The sequence below is a fragment of the Nelumbo lutea genome, chromosome 7, assembly GCF_056320005.1.
Source record: "Nelumbo lutea isolate HS-2025 chromosome 7, American lotus-T2T, whole genome shotgun sequence".
Classification (NCBI taxonomy): domain Eukaryota; kingdom Viridiplantae; phylum Streptophyta; class Magnoliopsida; order Proteales; family Nelumbonaceae; genus Nelumbo; species Nelumbo lutea.
In genome coordinates, this window is record NC_142690.1 from 47,381,685 (window position 1) to 47,403,867 (window position 22,183).

At 40.6% G+C, this 22,183-nt stretch overlaps 1 protein-coding gene across 1 annotated transcript in view; it reads right to left on the bottom strand.

Annotated features, from left to right (window-relative positions):
• The window catches only part of LOC148846277 (anaphase-promoting complex subunit), an 89,738-nt gene extending 68,280 nt beyond the window's left edge, over window positions 1-21,458 (bottom strand). Inside the window, exons 1-3 of the mRNA XM_088952878.1 lie at window positions 21,104-21,458; window positions 13,048-13,207; window positions 12,820-12,941 (exon numbers count right to left, since the gene is read on the bottom strand). Coding sequence (XP_088809004.1) covers window positions 12,820-12,941; window positions 13,048-13,207; window positions 21,104-21,274 — 453 coding nt within the window. The 5' untranslated portion in view covers window positions 21,275-21,458. The remainder of the gene's footprint in view (window positions 1-12,819; window positions 12,942-13,047; window positions 13,208-21,103) is intronic.
• Window positions 21,459-22,183: the final 725 nt, after the last annotated feature.

Here is a 22,183-nt window from a genome sequence, read left to right on the forward strand (position 1 = left end):
CCATCAGACTTCATGTACCTATACCCCACAACAAAATGGGGTAGCTGAGAGAAAGAACCGCCACCTTTTGGAAACTACTCGGTCCCTTATGCATCATATGAATGTACCCAAACCCTTTTAGAATGATGTTGTACTTACATCTTGTTTTCTGATTAACCGGACGCCCACGTCCATCCTTGAAGATCACTCTCCTTTCACCACTTTGTTTCCTACATTGTCTCTTTTCCCCTTTCACCTCGGGTTTTTGGGTGTGTCTATTTTGTTCATAATCTAGGACCAGGAAGGGGCAAGTTAAATGCACGATCCGTTAAGTGTATCTTCATTGGCTATTCCCGGACCCAAAAAGGGTATAAGTGTTATGATCCTAACTCTCGGCATTCCTTTGTGTGCGTTGATGTTACTTTCTTTGAGTCCATTCTGTTTTTCTCAAGCTCAAGTGATGTTTCTTCTTACTCATTGTGAATGAACCCTAGTTGTTTCTAGGTCAAAGTAGAGAAGAAGAAGGAGAGGAGAAGAGTGTATGGCTAGACTAGAAGAGAGGATGTTCAAAAGTCACACTCCTAGCCGACCCACTTGACTTTTATTCATAAAACTTAAGTTACAAGAAAGACAATTTTGTCCCTCATAGAAGATGGGACACATAACTTAAACTCAGATACAATAGACATTTCACTTTCAATAAGATACACCAGAATGACCAAAATACCCCTGACTCGAGCATTCTAACACTCCCCCTCAAGTTGGAGAGTATATATCATATAGTCCCAACTTGTTACAAATGTAATCTATTCTTCCCCGAGACAATCCTTTTGTGAAGATATCTGCCCACTGATTTCCTGAGCTCACATGAGATGTAGTTATTACCCCACTTATCACTTTCTCTCTCACAAAGTGACAATCCACCTCAACATGTTTAGTTCTTTCATGGAAGACCGGATTGGATGAGATGTGAACAGCAGCTTGGTTATAACAGTATAGTTTCATGGGCTTGTCAATAGAGAAACCCATCTCCTGTAGTAAGTTCTTCAGCCATACTAATTCACATGTGGTATGGGCCATAGCCCTGTACTTTGCTGTCGCACTACTTCTTGCCACCATTGTTTGCTTCTTGCTCTTCCAAGTTACAAGATTGCCACCCAGGAAGGTACAATACCCTGTGGTTGACCTCTTGTCTAATATAGAGCCAGCCCAATTAGCATCTGTGTACCCTACTATCTCAAGAGTTCCTCCCTTTTGGTATAACAAACCACGACCTGAAGCACCCTTTAGGTACCTAACAATTCTCAGAACAGCTTCCCAGTGAGGAACCCGGGGATGTTGCATAAACTGACTCACCACACTCACAACAAATGATATATCTAGTCGGGTAATGGTCAGGTAGTTCAACTTTCCCACCAACCTTATGTATCTTACAAGATCATCAAACTCTTCACTTGCATCCACACTTAACTTGGCATTGAGTTCCTTAGGAGTCTCTGCCGGTTTAGCACCTAACAACCCTGTTTCTTCAAGTAGATCAAGAACATATTTCCTCTGACATAGGTCGATCCCCTGTTTTGACCTCGCAACTTCTATTCCTAAGAAATACTTTAGCTTCCCCAGATCTTTCGTATTGAAGTGATCCTGTAAGAATTTTTTCAGCCTGTCAATTCCATTGTTGTCACTTCCAGTTATGACAATATCATCCACATACACGACTAGCAAGATTTTTCCATCTTTTGAGTTATAGCTAAACACAGAACGATCAACCTGACACTGTTTCATCCCAAAGGCCTTCACCACTTCACTGAACCTGCCGAACCATGCACGAGGAGATTGTTTCAGTCCATAGATTGCCTTTTTGAGCTTGCACACCTTACCAGCCTCCCCTTAGCAACAAACCCTGGTGGTTGCTCCATATACACCTCAACAAAATCACCATGTAGAAAGGCATTTTTTATGTCAAGTTGTAAGAGAGGCCAATCATACATAGTAGCCAATGAGATCAACGCCCGAACTGAACCAATTTTAGCCACATGAAAGAATGTCTCCATATAGTCCACACCATATAACTGAGAATAGCCCTTGGCCACTAACTGTGCCTTCAATCGTTCCACACTGCCATCAGGAAGATGCTTCACTGTATAGACCCATTTACACCCAACAGTGTGTTTACCAAGAGGAAGGGTGGTGAGTTCCCACGTATGATTATGTTGTAGAGCAGAGAGTTCTTCTTCCATGGTTTGTCGCCACCCTGGAGAGGTAAGGCTTCCTGTACAATCTTAGGAATGGGAACCGATGAGAGTAATGATATAAACTTGCAATGAGAAGCAGAAAGGTGAGCAGTGGAAACATAGTCTGAAATGGGATGAAAAGTACAAGTACGTTTACCTTTCCATAAAGCAATAAGGAGATGAAGATCTGAGGGAGAAGGAGCAGTAGCAAGATCTGTCGATGGGTACTGAAGTGGAGGAGGAGCCGAAGCACTTCTGCAGGTATACACTTGAGTAATCGGCGGCCTCTCTGTAGTAACAGGCATATGATATGCATCTGCAGTAAGAGTGGGAGCTACGAGAAAGGGGTCCACAACCGGAACAAGAAGAGGAACCACAAAGAGAGAAGAAGAGACCCCGGCATCGGAGAAAAAAAAAAAACTGATTCAAAGAATGTGACATCAGGACACAAACGATTTATAAAACTTAGGGCTATAACACTTGTACCCTTTCTGAGTCCTTGAGTAGCCAAGAAAAATACACTTCGTAGCTCGAGCATCTAGCTTGTTTACTCCAAGCCCCAAGTGTTGAACAAAACAAACACAGCCAAAGACTCTTGGGGTGAGAGGAAAGGGAGACAAAGTGGGGAACACGGAGAAAGGGGATTGACTTCCAATGATTGACATGGGCATCCGATTTATTAAAAAACAGGATGTAAGAACAGCATCACTCCAAAAGTGCTTTGGGACATGCATATTGATCATCAAGGACCGAGCAGTTTCAAGAATATGTTTATTTTTCCGTTCAGCTACACCGTTTTGTTGCGGGGTGTAGGCACAAGAAGTTTGATGAATTATTCCATGATGTTCTAGGTATTGCTGAAATGATGAGGAAATGTATTCTTTGGCATTACCAGAGTGAAGTATTTTCATATGAACACCAAATTAAGTGCGTATTTCAGCATGAAATTTCTGAAAAATAGAGAACAATTCACTACGGCCTTTCATAAGATAGATCCATGTCATCCTTGAAAAGTCATCAACAAAGATTACAAAATACTTAAACCCATTGTATGACACCACTTTAACTGGACCCCATACATCAGAATGAACTAAAACAAAAGGACTTGAGACACGACTATCAATTCTTGGACTAAATGAGACTCGATGATGTTTTCCCAACTGACATGACTCACAATCTAATGATGAAAAATGACTCAAGGAATGAACTAGCAGCTTCAAAGCCTTGAGAGAGGGATGACCAAATCTGCAGTGCCATTGGAGAGGAGTAAGAGACGATTGAAAAGCCATTGGAAGACCACCACCATCAAGGTAATACAAACCACCGGCTTCATGCCCCCCACCAATCTTCGTCACCGTCTTGAGATCCTGAAACACACAAGAAAAATGATAGAAGGTTACAGAACAATTAAGGGACTTGGTTAATCTGCTAACAGACATAAGGTTAAAAGGGAACTTAGGAACATATAAAACAGATGCTAAAGACAATGAGGAGAGATCAACATCACCAACACCACAAATAAGAGATGTAGAACTGTTAGAATTCAGGTCTACCTTAGAGTTCAGCTTGACTGAGTTCAGTTATGTAGAAGAAGAAAGAGTGATAGAGAAAGAGAGAAAGAGAGAAAGAGAGAAGAGAGAATTCTGGTTCGAACTGAAAGAGTCAACCTAACTTCTCCTAGTCGGCCAGTAAATATTTATATTATTATTAAAACATAACTGAAAAGACCTATGTGCCCTTACTTAAGTTAAGAGCACATGTTTCAACACAACATTACAGATCAGCAACATCAATCAAGGTATAAAGACAGAAATACCCCTATGCTAACACTCCCCCTCAAGCTGGTGAGTATATATCATATACTCCCAGCTTGTTACATATGTAATCCACTCTTCCCCGACTCAAACCTTTTGTAAATAAGTCAGCCCACTGATTTCCTATATTAACATGTGTAGTGTCTAGCTCTCCATTCAGCACCTTCTCCCTCACAAAGTGACAGTCAACCTCAATGTGCTTGGTTCTTTCATGAAACACTGGATTAGAGGAGATACGAACTACAGCCTGAGGCAAGGATGTGTATACACATGACGGATAGGTGGGCATTCAACAAGTGGTGGCACCGGAGGCAAGGATTTGGTCACAACTGTAACAAACTGAGGATCGACAACGGGAAGTGGAAGGAGAGGAGGTGATGAGGAAGAAGCATCACCAGACCCAAAAAAAAAAACGGAGTAGACGGAGTAGACTCAAAGAAACTGACATCAGTACACACATAGGACCGTCGAGAACCAGGATGGTAGCACTTATACCCTTTCTGGGTTCAAGAATAGCCAAGGAATATGCACTTGAGAGAACGGGCATCAAACTTGTCGTTCCCAGGACCCAGATGATGGACAAAACAGACACACCCAAAAACTCTCGGCGTAAGAGGGAACGGAGACAAAGAGGGAAACAAGACCTGAAACGGAGACTGACCATCAAGGATGAACGTGGGCATCCGATTAATCAGAAAACAAGAGGTAAGCACTGCATTACTCCAAAAAGGTTTGGGAACATGCATGTGATGCATTAGGGATCTTGTTGTTTCAAGGAGATGGCGATTCTTTTTCTCAGCCATCCCGTTTTGTTGTGGGGTGTAGGTACACGAGGTCTGATGCATAATGCCGTGTTGGTCCAAGTATTCCTGAAATGATGAGGATAAATATTCGCGGCCATTATCAGAACGAAAAACTTTGATGTGGGTACCAAATTGGTTACGAATTTCAGCATAAAATTTTTGGAAAATGGTAAACAATTCACTTCTTTCTTTCATTAAATAGAGGCACGTCATCCTTGAAAAATCATCCACAAAAATGACAAAATATCTGTATCCATTATATGACATTACTTTATAAGGACCCCAAACATCTGAATGAACTAAAGAAAAAGGACTCGACACACGGTTATCAACCCTATAACTAAAGGGAACACGATGGTGTTTCCCAAACTGACACGACTCACAATCCAAAACAGAAAGTTGACTCAAGGATGGAACCAAGGACTTCAAGACTTTGAGCGACAGATGACCAAATCGGCAGTGCCACTGGAGAGGAGAAAGAGATGACTGGAGAACTGTTGAAGTTCTACCACCACCACCGTCAAGATAATACAGTCCACCTGCTTCATGCCCTCCACCAATCTTCATCCCCGTCTTGAGATCCTGAAAGACACACATAGAAGGATAAAAGGTAATGGAGCAGTTAAGTGATTTGGTCAGCTTACTAACAAACATAAGGTTAAAAGGCAATTTAGAAACATATAGAACTGATGAGAGGGATACAGGATCTAGGTCAACATTACCAACACCACAAATTGAGGATGTGGAACCATTAGCAAGGGTGACAGATTGTGATGTTGAGCAATGAGATAAGGAGGAAAACACACCTGGAGTTCCAGTCATGTGATCGGAGGCTCCAGAGTCAATGATCCAGGGATTGGGTGTAGATGTCAGACAAGCCATACCTGAGTGAGCAAAAGTCGTCGTGTTCTACTGTGATTGGATAAACCTCTCATATTCATAACGGGGAACACTCACCATCTCCTTCATGGGACCATCTGTGGATGTAGGAGGCAACTGGTCAGATGAATGATTCTCCTATTTAAAGCTGGAACTTGAGTCACCGATCGCGGCATGATTGGCCCAGGTTGAGGGAGGACCATGTAAATCATAACAATAGTTGATGGTATGTCCATCCATACCACAATGAGTGCACTTCCTCGGGCCTGAGCTACGTCCTCTACCACGGCCTCCCCCTGAATCTCTGCTCCCAGTACGACCACCACCACGATTATAAGTAGATCCACCATTGCCACTTCGACCATATGCAGAACCACTACCAACACCACGGCCAAACTGAGCTCCACCTCTACCACCACGGCCTCTCGATGCAGCAAAGGCAGATCTATCTGAGATATTAGAGTTCTCAATAGATCCGATAGAAATCCTCCGAAGTCGAGCAAATACCTCTTCTAGGGACGAAAGAGTTGATCCCCCTAATATCTGAGCCCGTACCGGTTCATATTCAGACTTTAGTCCCACCAAAAATCTAGTCACATCAAGCTGCTCTCTCTGTTGTTGCTGAATCTTGACATCAGAAGTGAGAGGATGATAGACATTCAACTCATTATGTATGTTCCTCATGTTGGCATAGTACTCCTCAAGACTCTGATTGCCCTGTTGTAGATTAAAGTACTCTTGATAAAGCTGATAAACTCTAGTTGTATTGTCCTGCCCCGAATACAATTTTTTCGCATGGTCCCACACGTCTTTGGCAGTATCAAGGAACATGAAGTTCACACTAATCCTCGGTTCCATATTGTTCCACAACCATGTGATAATCTGAGCGTCCTCTTGCTCCCAATCTTCATACTCGTGAGAGTCAGAGGAGGGTTTATCCTCTCTGATATGTTTTACCTTCTTCTTTGCCTTTAGAAAGTCTTCAACGGATTTAGCCCAAGGCACATAATTCTCTCCATTTAACTTAATGGAGGTCATCTGAACATTCAGGTAGTCTGTATGCACCATCACACTAGGATTATAATCATTACTGTCTCCCATTATGTTATCACCAATTCTGCACACTTGCTGAATTCTAGTATCACTGAGATCTGCACACTACACACCACTAGGTCACACCTGTCACACTGATTGCAGCACTAATTGTTGCTGGAATGTGTGCTCTTTACACCACAAACCCTGCTCCTACAACTACCTGAAATCTCACCACTATATGATCATATCTCTTCCTTCAACATGCACAAAGAAACCAGCATAAACCCTAGCTCTTACTGGCCGAAACACTAGCAAATGGTCTGAAACACACCTCCTATTTAATTCACAATTGATATCAAGAACTGAAATCTCTTACCTTATCGCTGAAGTAACACCCATGCGAGCAGGAGAGCAGTCCACACACAACAGCCGCTTCACACACAACAGCCACACACAGTTCGGCCCTCTATTCTTCCTCTACTAGGAGAGGGCGATCTCAAAAATCACAGCAACCGACCACATACGACCTGATTGGAGGCATAGAGACCCCCAAGGGAAGAGAGCGATCACTCCTTTTCAGCCCTTTCCCTTATCTCCAATCGAACACAGGAAAAAAAAAAGAGGAAAACCCTAGATAGGGTGCGCAGAGAATGAACCCTAGACAAGCAGAAATCTAGGCAGATTTAACCTGCTCTAATACCATGTTAGAATTCAGGTCTGCCTTAGAGTTTGGCTTGACTGAGTTCAGTTATGTAGAAGAAGAAAGAGTGATAGAGAAAGAGAGAAGAGAGAATTCTGGTTCGAACTGAAAGAGTCAACCTAACTTCTCCCAGTCGGCCAGTAAGTATTTATATTATTATTAAAACATAACTGAAAAGACCTATGTGCCCTTACTTAAGTTAAGAGCACATGTTTCAACACAACATTACAGATCAGCAACATCAATCAAGGTATAAAGACAGAAATACCCCTACGCTAACAAGAACCATTAGCAAATGTAACTGTCTGAGATGTGGAGGTGCGAGAAAGGGAAGAAAATACATCAGGAGCCCCAGACATATGGTCCAAGGCTCCAGAATCAATGATCCAGGGTGAGGCTTTGGAAGCTAAACAAGTCATACCTGAATGGGCAAGTGTAGCTGTGTTCTGCTGAGATGTTTGAAGGAACTGCTCATATATTGCCCGTGGTACACTCACCATTTCATGCCCGGAAGCACAAGTGGGTGTGGAGGGGGTTGGGGCAGTTTGCTGGCTTTCAGTGATTGTGCTACTACTCTTAGATGTAACATGGTTAGCCCAAGTGTTGGGTGGACCACGCAAATCATAGCAGAAATTAACTGTGTGCCCCTCTAAGCCACAATGTGTACATTTTCTCTGAGCATTACCCCTTCCTTTTCCACGGCCTCCCCCTAATTCATGGCCTCCAGTCCGACCACTGGCCCGGTTAAACATGTGTCCACCACGGTTGCTTGGAGGGCCACTGCTGCCACCACTACTTCTACTTCCACGACCACTCCCTTTAGTCACAACCAAACCAGATCTATCAGAGAAGGAAGAATGTTCCACCGGCTCAATGGATGTTCTCTTAAGACGGGCAAAACCTTCTTCAAGTGAGGGGAGAGTTGATCCCCCCAATATCTGTGCTCTGACAGGCTCATACTTAGCCTTCAAGCCCACAAGAAACCTAGTCGCATCAAGCTGTTCACGTTGCTATTGTTGGATCTGGACATCTGATGTTAGAGGGTGATACACATTTAGCTCATTGTGGATGTTCCTCAAACTTGCAAAATACTCTTCTAAGCTTTGACTTCCTTACTTCAAATTGAAGTACTCTTGGTATAACCGATATACCCTAGTTGTGTTGTCTTGTCCAGAGTACAACTTTTTAGCATGATCCCAGATCTCTTTGGCTGTATCTAGGAACATAAAGTTCACACTAATCTTTGGTTCCATGCTATTCCAAAGCCATGTCATTATCTGTGCATCATCTTGTTCCCAATCACTGAACCCAAGAGAATCAGAGGAAGGTTTCTCCTCCCTCACATGTTTTACTTTCCTCTTGGCTTTCAAGAACACCTCCACAGATTTTGTCCATGGTACATAGTTCTCACCATTCAACTTGATGGATGTCATTTGAACACTTAGATAATCTGAAGAAAGCATGATGCCTGTTTTGTTGTCATTCCCAACTACAGTTGAAGCCATCTCAATTATTTCTCCTTTGAATATACACCACAATCTCACACTTGTCACAAAACTTATCTCACTTATGATACCACCAACCCACTTTCTTCAACTGCACATTACACACTACACTCTAAAGCTGAAATCATTCAGTCAACACATCAAACACTTGGACTGCACACTGCAGGACCATTTACCACCAACACACCACTACTGAATTACTCAGTCATTTCATCGAACACTTGTTCTTCATACTACAGAACTGATTACACACAAGGTCTAAGGGTTCACTTTTAAGCATTTAGAATCATAGATATGTCGGCCACCACAACAAATCAACACCACACCACTGCTGTCATGGACATCAGCAGTCAATTACTCTTCTTTCAGCACATACGCGAGCAAGAGAACACAAAAAAAACATGACTGATATGTGTATCAGTTTCACCCAGCACCACAACAACTAACTTTTGAAGCACACAAAAAAAAATCAGCATTCACAATCCATTTCTGAACACACGACAGCAGTGTCCATACCTGTATACGTTCAGCCCTCTTCGTACACTGAATAGAGGGTCTAGTATACCACTTCAACGACCACCACAGCACCGGCCAGAGGCATTCTCACCTCCAGGCCCTCAAAACGACAACTCCTTTTCAGCCCTTTATCGAGTCATCAATCAGATCAGCTATAGGATGATGAAACCTACTGTGAAGCTGGCGGCGAACCCAGGAAGAAGACAGCAGCAAGAAAAAGAACATGAGACATTAATGCTCTGATACCATGTGAATGAACCCTAGTTGTTTCTAGGTCAAAGTAGAGAAGAAGAAAGAAGAAAGAAAAGAGAAAGAAGAAGAAGGAGAGGAGAAGAGTGTACGGCCAGTGTAGAGGAGAGGATGTTCAAAGGTCACACTCCTAGCCGACTCACTTGACTTTTATTCATAAAACTTAAGTTACAAGAAAGACAATTTTGTCCCTCAAAGATGGGACACATAACTTAAACTCAGATACAATAGACATTTCACTTTCAATAAGATACACCAAAATGACCAAAATACCCCTGACTCAAGCATTCTAACACTCATCACCCCCTCCTCTTCCAGTTCCAGTTGCGGATCTCATTCCACTTGTTCCAACTATGACAAAGTCTTTGCCTCCGGTGCCACCTCCTATTGAGCGGCCGCCCATTCGTCAAGTCCATACGCATCGCCAACATGTACCGGCTCCTCCTCTAGCTCCATCACCGTCGACAGATCCGGCAGTTGTTCCCACACCAGCTCCAACCCCGGTTTCTGAACTTGATCTTCCCATTGCCTTGCAGAAAGGTAAACATAATTGCACTCTTCATCCCATTTCTAATTATGTTTCTCTCACTCACCTTTCTGCTTCCCATCGCTAGTTTATCTCCTTGTTATCCTCTATTGTTGTTCCCACGGATGTCCAGGAAGCCCTTGCCTCTCCAAGGTGGCGCAATGCAATGGAAGAAGAGCTCTCTACCTTAACTCAAAATCATACATGGGACCTCACTACACTTCTTCCGATTAAGCAGGTTGTCGGTTGTAAGTGGGTATACACTGTTAAGTATTTAATTGATGGTAGTGTAGAGTAGTTAAAAGCTAGACAGGTTGCCAAAGGGTATTCCCAAACATATGGTATTGGCTACACAGAGACCTTCTCTCCTATTGCTAAGATTGGTTCAGTTCGTGTTGTGATATCTCTAGCTGCTATGTATGATTGGCCTCTCTTTCAGCTTAACATCAAGAATGCTTTCTTACATGATGATCAACTTGAGGAAGTCTATAATGGAGCAACCACTGGGGTTTGTTGCTCGGAGGGAGGATGGTAAGGTGTGCAGACTAAAGAATGCCATATATGGACTTAAACAGTCTCCCCGTGCATGGTTTGGTAGGTTCATTGAGGTGGTAAAGAAGTTTGGTATGAAACAGTGTAAGTTGATCACTCAGTCTTCAGTCATGACTCTCAGGCTGAAAAGATCTTATTGGTGGTATATGTAGATGATATTGTCATTACCGGGAGTGATAGATTGGAAATTGATAGGTTGAAGATTTTTCTGCAGGAACACTTTCAGAAGAAATATGTTCTTGATTTGTTGGAAGAAACAGGATTATTAGGCCCCAAACCAGTTGAAACACCTATGGAATCAAATGCTAAGATGAGCAATGATATGGGTGAAGAGTTTGAAGATCCTGGAAGGTACAGGCGGTTGGTGGGTAAACTAAACTACCTAACCATTACTCAACCAGATATTTCATTTGCAGTTAGTGTGGTGAGTTAGTTCATGCAAAAACCTCGGATTCCACATTGGGATGCAGTTCTAAGGATTATAAGGTATTTAAAGGGGGCTCCTGGTCGTTGCTTGATATATAGAAGTGGAGGAAAACTTGAAATAGAGGGATATACTGATGCTGATTGGGCTAGCTCTATGTCTGACAGAAGATCTACTACAGGCTATTGTACTTTCCTTGGGGGTAATCTAGTGACATGGAAAAGTAAGAAACAGACAATTGTGGCAAGAAGCAATGCAGAGGAAGAATATAGAGCTATGGCACATACTACTTATGAATTAGTGTGGCTGAAAAAACCTTCTACAGGAGATGAGATACTCTATTCCACATTGGGATGCGGTTCTAAGGATTGTAAGGTATTTAAAAGGGACTCCTGGTCGTTGCTTGATATATAGAAGTGGAGGAAAACTTGAAATAGAGGGATATACTGATGCTGATTGGGCTAGCTCTATGTCTGACAGGAGATCTACTACAGGCTATTGTACTTTCCTTGGGGGTAATCTGGTGACATGGAAAAGTAAGAAACAGACAATTGTGGCAAGAAGCAATGCAGAGGAAGAATATAGAGCTATGGCACATACTACTTATGAATTAGTGTGGCTGAACAAACCTTCTACAGGAGATGGGATACTCTATTGACACTCCAATGAAGCTCTACTGTGACAATCAGGTTGCAGTCCACATCTCTTCTAATCCGGTGTTTCATGAGAGAACCAAGCATATAGAAGTTGACTATCACTTTGTGAGAGAGAATGTGCTAAGTGGAGTGATAGATATTGCACATGTTAACACAGGAAACCAATGGTCAGACCTGTTCACCAAAGGGTTGAATCGGGGGAGAGTAGACTACATATGTAACAAGCTGGGACTATATGATATATACTCACCAGCTTGAGGGGGAGTGTTAATGTCGACTGTGTAGGGGTATTTAGGGCTTTATATTTATGTTTAAAGCTGCTGATGTATAATGTTTTATTAGTGGTTGTGTCCCATACTTAAGTAGGGGCAAAGGAGTCTTCTTGTTTTTAAGTAGAAACATATAAATTAAATCTAGCCGACTAGAGAGGTGATTAATCTCTCTTGTTCAAACCAAAATTCTTCTTCTTCTCTATTCTCTTCTCTTCTTCTTCTAGTCTTTCTATTACTTCTCCAATCCTTATTCTAACAAAATTCAAGTGTAGATTAGATTATAATAGCATCGAAGCTATGAATATAGTATTTGCTCCAGGTGAAATCTCCCTTTTTGATAAAATCCACCCAAAACTTCTAACTAGTCTTCTTTTAAAAACTCTCATCAATCTTGATAGAATTCCATTGAGAAATCATTTGGTCCTCAGGCTTTAGATCTCTCCATTGAAAAGACGGCCTCCTTAATTTCTTCAAGACTACAATTTCTTTCCAGAGCTAGAGATTGGCTAGTTGACACTCTATCCCATACAACTACGTTAAGTCTTAAGTCTTGGATTGTTAAGAAAACCTGGGAACAAAATTAGAACAGCAATCTACAATAAAATTATCTATTTCTAAGAGAAAAATGCATTTATGCGGAAACTTAACTATCAAATGACAACAACATGATAGTACCTCAAATGATAGCAAATTAAAGGCCAATAGGCAACGACGTAGAAACATCCCAAGATGGCTATTTGGATCCAAGATAATCTGGTCATCTTCCAAAATACTCGTCTCAGGGCCTCCAAGGATACCTGGCCAACTCATATTGAATTTAATGCAGAAGTGGAACTCTTTTAAAAAATATGAGATATAGGTTATATAATAGAAAGGAGAACAAAATGATCACGATGAACTCACTTCGCAGACTGCTGAAAAGGTTAAATAAATCATCAGGTGAAGATAGAGCTGAGAGCTTGCGGGTTAGATGCTCACTTAACCAATGATTGAGTAAGCCACCAATTTCCTTGAGTTGATTTATAAGCTCATCCAACTGTGGCTCCAAAATATCATCACAGGACTACAAGACAAAATTTAACAGCACATATTATTTAAAGGCAAAATTGAAGTACCAAAAACTAACAAAATAATAACAGAATATAAGTTCCAGAATGCATCTGTAAGAGTAGAATTAGTATTAGACGAGAACTGCAAGCTTTGTCTTTCAATAAGGTGTGACTCCATAGAACCAGTGACACTACTCTAATCCTCAATACAAGAAAGGTGAAACTATGATACCATGTTGCATGGACATTAATAGGTGGGCAAAGTGCCCTTGTTCAACATGGTTGGATTATGGTAAGATGACTCCTGGGTTTCCGTTTTCCTGTTTGTTCTATGCTTGTTTGACATAAGTCTATAACAACTTGAAGGGGATGTGATGCATCATGCAGGAGCTAAATTTGAAGAGAAACCATAGAGGTGGTTGTAGGGTTAAGTTTCAATCTTCTAGAAATTTACTATTTTTAGTGAAAATCAAAATTGCTATCAATGGAGGAAATTTTTCACTGAAGGCAAAGGAAATCACATTGGACCAATGTAAATGACTCAAGCCAGATCATCAGACTCAGAAACAACAGCAGAATCTGGTTTTCTTAAACCCCAATTGTTAGTTTTTTGCCAAAAGAACATCTGACCTCCTATTTACTGGAGCAAAACATTAAAAACTGGCCGGGTTTTAGTAACCCATCTAGTTTTCAACAACCCACTTGGGTCACCACTTCATCATGTATTGTAAAATGATAATGAGGGGAATTGATCGCATAACCTTCTATTTACAAAAAATTGCACATTATCATTAAGCCACAACACCCATTGTGTTTATTTTTTGTTTCTTTAATACCTATATTGACCAAATATATCATCATCACCATTTTCTTGAAGAGTAAGCGGAAAAATTTTATTAAAAACAAGTATAAGCTGTTCAGGTGTCAAGATAACACCTTTAATCAAATCAAGCATACATCAAATACTTCAGTTCAGATTGAACTGATTCGCATTACATGTTTGAATCTCTAAAATGCCTCAGAAATTCTCAGCAAATTCTGAAGGACTGATTTGCTCAAATGCTTGAAGATCTATGACCCAGCTTGTGGTGAGATTGCCAACCGAAGCCACAGTCTCTTCAATGCTTCTTTCCTTTCCTTCAAAAAGTCTCCTATTTCTTTCCCCCCACAGAGACCAGCAAACTGCAAAGGGAATGCAGCTCCATACAATTTTAGCTTTCAAACTTCCTCTGAACTTTGGCCAAGTAGAAAAGATCTCTGCAGGAGATGATTGTTGAAAGATGGGCATCCAACTTGACACAATTTGGATCATCTTCACTATCATCTAAGCCAGCTCCCAACAATTTGGATCAGCTAATAAGAGTTTGGCAAAAGTTTCAATCCAGGCTGCCAACTTGACACAACCCTCCTCCTTTATCCAGGCTTGGAACCAGCAGTGTAAGACAAGCTCACACTGGCAGAGTTATTGACCAAATATATTTGCATTTTTTACAAAAGCATCATTAAGACTTGAACGTAAGTCACTTGATTGACAATTAGAAAACTGTCCATTAAACCACAAACATTATAAATGTTATAGTATATATAATATTACACTCTCAGTTCAATCAGCTGCAGATTTCTTTATTGTTAAGATTCAAGATGTCTTCAAGCATGGGGGACATGACTTCCAGCTCAGGGAATAATGCAACCAATATAGAGAATCCCAATTTGTCAAGCCTTCAAATCAATGATGTGAAGTGCGATGTATGCAGCTAGGAATGTTCCATTTCAGCCAAGTTGTTCATAACCAAACATGGACTTTTGGGTATATTAGGGTCAGTTTGATTGCCGAGAAAGGGATGGGAAAATGGAATATTCCCGAATGACTCCCTCTTTCTGGCATTTGTTAGTAGGAACAGTGTTCTGGGACGAGAAAATCGTGGGGCGTGGGATCCCAAAAACAGGCAAGCGGGATGACATTAAAACAGTGTGACCCCATTGAGAAAAGGAAAATAAAGACTCGTTAGAAAACTTATCGGGCTTTTCAGAACTGAGCCTCAAGAGATTGTCTCCATCGACCTTCACGTGTCCCAACGGTCAGATCTCCGGCAACTGCTCCATCCATCTCGTTGAAAGGTAAGACCAGATCGGTGAATAGCTTGCTTCAGCAATTCTTTTTTACCCCGTTTTCTTTCTTTCAATCCGTTATTCCTTCTTCCCCTTCTTCATGTTTTCCCTTCAACAGCTGGAACAAGCCAGACCCCTTGTCTTCCTTTTTTTTATTTTGTGCTTCTCAGACCATGTTTCTCATCCAAGCCTTCACTAGATCGATCATTGCAGAGCACTCAGACATTGCTCAACAGTCAACACTCCATGGAAAAACCCATCTTCCTGGTCTACCATTGCAGAGTACTCAGATTTTGCTCCAATCTCCAACCTTCATTAAAAGGTATGAAGATCTACTATTTTACTGCTATGAAGAAACCCAGATATGGTTTTTCTTGTAGAAAGAAACCCATCTGTGCATTTTTCATTCTTGTATATCTGTTTGTTAATACCTTTCATGCAGATCAATCTGTGAATAAATCAATATTTTTTTGTTTATGTTATTTTTCCTGTATACTTTCTTGTATATTTTGTAAATCTGAGAGAACCTATATGGATTGATTACCCTTATCATTTGTAATTGTATTAGGCTTATTGATACTCAAAAACAAGTATAATATATGGAGTACTTGGATCAATTACTTAGGCAATTAACATTAGCCCGTTAATTAACACTCTGCCACTTTAAATTTCAGTAATGCACAATCCTTTACTTAACCAAGAAACACCAAGATTCTGCTTACTTTACCTCCCGGCTTCCCCATCTCTGCTAACTTCATTAACCCCATCACAAACTCTCTTCCATAATCCTTACTCTCCTTTACAGCTTTATCCCAAACACCTCCTGTCCACTGCCAACATAACTAAAACCATAACCAAATAACAAGTCCTATTAGAACCCCTGATTTCTTTTTGAACATCTTGTAATTCTCTGTCTCTCCTTCTCCTCCAACTATGTAAAATCTGTTTCATGAAATTGCTTTCATACCTAAAAAGAACAAAGTTTTAGCTACCCGTATTTCAGTACTGGCAGCCCTCTTAAATTCAATCTTTCAATTTATTTTGTTGAATGGTGTGGTAATCCTCCTAGTCTTCTACTAAGTTCGGTTGAGTAGAGATCTTTGTAATTTATTTTGTTGAATGGAATAGGTCTTAAGATAATCACGAATCTTTCCATATAATTTCAAATAACAGGTCTTAAAGTCATTCAATTTCTTTTTTAATCAACCATGATAGTTATCAGGTAGCCGCTGTCAATTATGAAAGTTGCATTTCAAATATAATAACCAAGGGTATTTGCAGAAATTTCTTTAAATCTAACAAAAAAAAGCCACAATATAGATCATGCTCCCTCAATATTGTTAAAACGAAATGTGAAGTTGAGAACATTGTCTTAACATTTGGCTCTTCTGAAACAATGCAATTGGGTTTTGCATTTTTATGCACTTGAATTGTCAAACTCATTTTGAATGATTTGCCAAACTCTTTGACCCCAAAACCAACTGTCATGAATTATATTAGCTATATTGAAGTGCTAATTAGCAGCCACTAAACCATATCTTCGTGGTAGTAACAAGATTTTTTTTATAGAAGAGCTAACTGTCATGAATGGTCCTATTAATATAACTGTAGATTTTTTTATTGGTAACATAAATCTCTTTCAAAATATTTTCTAGGAATTAGAAATGAAATAACTATAAGTCCAGATTCATGAAACTTTCTAGCAGAAGACCCACCAAAAAATCCATGAGTTTTGTAGATTTCCTGGCCTCATGTCTAATTAATTAGCTTCCAGATCAACTTTTTTTTGGATGAATAGCTTTCAGATCAACTTGTTCAACTCATTTACTTGAATGCATAAAATTTCAAGTGATATTTGCCATTTTGTGTCTCGGATTTCATCATAGATGTTGGATTTTATTTAAGAGAACTATATGTCTGCCACTAGGGCAGCACTTGTGAAGCACAAAACTTGTACAGGAGGATTTAATGATAAACTCAACTATTATCCCCAGCCATGAGTGAAAGAGAATATGGCATGCATCAAAAAAATTTCAGATATGTAGTTCAAATCGCATCTGAGTTAGAAACATATAATTCTTCAAAATTTCAGAAACTTAAATCCATATTTACTCCAAACTTAAGGTTGAAGAAAGTTGAAATAAAAAGTTAAGAGGATAGAACACACGCTTATTCATGGGTTAGTATTGGTTTATTTTTTTCTTTGACCATTTTTTTCCAGCATGCAAACTATATTGACATGCAAGAATGAGTCCCCTCGTTATGCTGTTATAAGCTATTCTTGCCACCCTACCTATTTGATCTCTAGTTCTTGGAGTGATCAAGATTGGATCTTGATATTGTTTCTTGTTAGAAGAAACAATCTTGAAGTTGTGCTCACATCCCTGCGCGATTCTTGTTGAAGAATTGGGGTTCTTGCTGAAGAATCTCTTTGTTAATCCTGCCTCACCCTAAACTGTGTCGTCTTAAGTGGATGAAGGATTTGGTGAACTCTTTGGGTGTGAACACCTGCACTGGGAACTATTGTTGATTCCGTATCAGGTATATCCCTTCCTTAATCTTGGTTTCAGATTTGATTCGGTTTGTTTCAAGAACGAACCTTGAAAAATGCAGTTTTTCTAAATTAGGGAATAGGATTCCTGAAAGGGAGAATGAAAATTTTTGAAATTTCGCCTAGCCACCCTACATGGTTCAGCCATCCATTTGATGGATCTCCCATCCCTTCAGTTTTTTTATTTGGGTGATGGCTCTAAATAAGTGCCTGTCGAGAGCTAATTTGGTTAGGAGAGGAGCTCAGCTTTCTGACCTTAGTTGTGGCTTATGTGGGCTTTTGCCAGAGACAGTTGATCATCTTGGCATCCACTGTTCAATCTCTGTAAGAGTTTGGGAAAACTTTTTTAAAGCAGCTGGGGTCTACTGGGTTATGCCTGATTCAATTAAGGATCTCTTATGCTGCTAGAATTTGCCAGGCCTAAAGAAAATGGATAATCTGATCTGGAGAACCACACCTGTGGCTGTCTTAGTAACTTTATGGACTGAAAGAAACAACAAAATTTTCTTTAACAAAGTGAGAAGTCCAGAGGAATTAATTCAGGTTGCAGTGTCTAAGCTTGCTTCTTGGCTGTCAGTTAACTCTGAGTTTAAGTCTCAGAATCTTTTCCATTTGCTTTGTACTCAGTCTGTTTGGAGTCTATAACATGTCTTCCTTCTGGGTGTGAGATGCCCAGAAATAGTTGTATCTTTTCCATCATTCTTTAATAAAATTTTTGCCTTACCTTCTCAAAAAAAAATCTTTTGGGGATGGATTCTCATATAAATTTTCTTGCAAAACAAATACTGAAAAATAGATTTTCTCACAAAAATTTTCTCAGCAAACAAACGCATTATGATTAACTGGGAAAATAAATTTTCCTTTTCTCAGCCCAATTTTCTCAACAATCAAACAGACCCTTAATGAGAAAATTAAGGAGACAAAGGAAGATGAACCTGACAAATAGACTAGGTGTAGGGAGAATGTTTCTGTCCTATCTTGGTTATTAACCTTATGATTCCCAAAATTGCTAAAACAGTCCAGCACTTTCCTATAGCCTTCAAGATTTGGGAAAATTTTTCCAAGACCAACAGACAGTGGAAGAACAATGCTCAGATCTATAAATCAATCCAAGATTTAGTAAAAATGAGAAATGTAGGTTGCTACTTATTGCTACACCACCATTTGGTGATTGATTGGGACAGCAATGGTGATCAGAAGTATGAGAAACAAGTTCAAGAAAGAAGTGCCTTTAGTTTCTTGCAGGCCTAAACCCATCATGTGAGAGCATACAATCATTGATATTCAGAAGAGATGAGCTCCTAGATTTGCAACATGTTTATTATTTTGTAAGGAATGAAGAGATGAGGAACGAAATGCAAACTGATGTCACCATTCAGCTAGTCGAGTAATCAGCACAGTAGAAAACTCAGAACTGCAACCTGATTTGATAACAGTGACAGAAAGAAAGAGATAAAAGAGTTTCTTGGAGAAAAGAGAAGAAAAGGGAGAAGCCAATAATGATCTGACCATAGTTAGGACCAAAGGGCTTGGACTGTAAGGATTGCAAACCCAAAGCATAAAATAACAATTATAATTGGGACTAATTGTAGGCCCAATCATTATGGTCAAATGCTCCTTAGAAGTTAGAATAGGAAACAAGTTTGACCATAGTGGAGTCCCTGTCCTTCTAGGATTTGATTCAAGAGAGAAGGGAACTTCTATATTGGTTCAGATGGACTCCTGTGGGTCCCATGCCTTACAAACTCACTCTTCCACACTTCTCTTGAGAATTAGAAAGTTCATAGGGCTAGTACAGCCAATTTTTGGAAAGTCCGTGTGTGACTGAGATTTTAACTAGTTTGACTAGGAAAGTGTAATCTACCAAAACAAAAGACTAGGAAAGTTGCATCAGAATTAGGAAAGCACTTGTAACTAGCTCTTTCCTAATTTGATCGGGACTTTATTTGGGATTTAAATAGGTCTCTTAAGGCTTGGAAAAACCCTAGTTCAACCAGCATATTAATGCTGTCTCACATCTCTTAATTCAGCCAACAACTTGATCATTCTTTGTTAGATACAATCTAACACGTTGGGTGTTACTCTTCAACCTATTGGAGATTATTTTGTACCAGTCCATAGCAGCCATCTTTGATGAATTGGACTCATTGAAGGGTATGCTATTAGCTGCCAAATTCATTATACATCCCAAAGGAACCAGATTTGGAGCAAGAACAATGTTGTGCCATGTGCCATCTGCAATCTCTTGTCAGGTTGTGAGAGACTTTGGCAGTTTGGGTGTGAACTACAGTGACCTGCTGCACTTGTAGTGGAATTTTCTTCAGGTAATCTTCTTTTAGTTTGTGTTTTGGGTCTGAAATAATGTGGTTCAATCCCCTCTTTGACCTAGGTTTTGGAGAAAAATGTTTCTCTTTGTGAAACGTTTCAGCTTAGTAGCAGTTTATTGGTTTGAATTGTTAATTGCAAATCACCTACTACCTAGATGGTTTCACCACTTCCGCTGCAATCCCACTTTCAGATTCAAAGGGTGAAGAGGGTGGGGGGGATTTACGTGCTTGGGTTTGGTTGTTTGTTGGTTTTTTTAATTGGTAGAAGGGTTGGGCTTCTGGTGCGATGTATGATCGGGTTTTGATCCAGAAGTGCATTTGGAAGCTGGAGTTGCACACTGCCTTTTTACAGATAAGGCAAGGAGCATTAATTTGGGGGACGTAATCAGAATCTAGGAAGGAAACATGCTTGCTTTATACTCTGGCACTGTTGGAGATGGGGACTTAACAAGGGTGGAATTGTGTGCTGTCTTGCAGGGTCTGAGAAGAGTGAAGTCACTAAACTATAGGAATCTCACAGCCACAGACTGACTACATGCATCATATTACCAAGTTTAGAAACTCTTCTCCAGTAAACTCACATTCTTCTATCCGGCTATCTTTTGATGGTCCACGCCTTAGTTCAACATTGAAATGTCAACAGCCTAACTGCCTAAACTCGATCAGTTAATTTGCTTTCAGACCAATTCCATCGAATAATCCGAAATGAGACGAATCAGACAAATTTTAGTGTATTCAGTAAGGAAAAGTTTACGACTCCAAGTAACACACGAACACACACCTTGGTTCCATCCTACGTATTCTCAATAAGCAAGGACTGAACGAACCGTAAATGTAATACAGAACGAAATGCAAATAGCCAAACAAAGCAAACCCCATAAAAACCAAATTCGGTTTCATTTTAGGGATTTTTTAAAACGAACCTTCGTCAAGGCCAACAGAAACAAGCCGAGGCGATTGTGCTGGGAGACGGAAGAGAACGGAAACGGCACTGATGCTTGGGCCGGTGGCGCGTAGATCTGGAGGAGAATGCACACAGAGACTTTGTGCGGCGTAATGGCAAATGCCCCAACCGGTTTCAAACTTCCCGCCATAAATATATTCTATCTAACAGCAACTGACTGGTTCCCGCGAAACCTGTTCTTCTCAGAGCATTGACCGACAGGATAGAGAACGTCTATGGCACCGGATTGTCGAGCTGAACGGAAAATGGCAGACGAGGTGAATGGGGTTTTCAAAACAAGACCCGGGAAAGGGAAAGAGTGGTAATGAGCGCGCAAATCATATTTTACAGCATCACTTTTTCACATCTCTTTGGAAAAAATATAAAAACCACCCCTAAGTTTTCTGACAATCATAGAAAAGAGCCCAGTCAGCAAAAGTTAGAGCTATGGTACACGATCACCTCGGCATAAAGGCATCTCGGCACCTAATCCAGCCCGGGGCTCAAGACCCGGAATGACACATCATCAACTCCAGAAGCTGCCCAATGAACTCCGAACCTCGCGGGATCACGCCGCATAATGGCAGGCCTTATCCTCTCCCCGCTCGAATCGGACGGAGACGATAGACCTCCCTAACTGATACGATACTCCCTAGATAAAACGGGAACTGACCTCATCCATCTAGGTCGAAGATCCTGGAACTGGCTCGTGAGGTTCACGGCAGCTCTATATATAAAGGCAACAACCCCTCTAGAGCCCAGGTACACATATATCACTTGCACACTAGCACTCAAATCACTTTTAGCTCGATCTACTACAAGAATACTAACTTAAGCATCAGAGCGACCTCGTCGGGTTAGCCACCCTGAGTTCTCTGAGCTCACTGTTTTGTAGAACAACCTACTTGTCGCACAGCAAAGCTCCAGGTCATCCTCCAGAGGGGAGCATCCAGTTCATGCTCCATCAATTGGCATCATTTGTGGGAAACAATCGAAAGGTCATCTCAATTCTACTTATAGTCTCAAACTCAGTTTCAACCCCAATGGCATCATCTAGCCA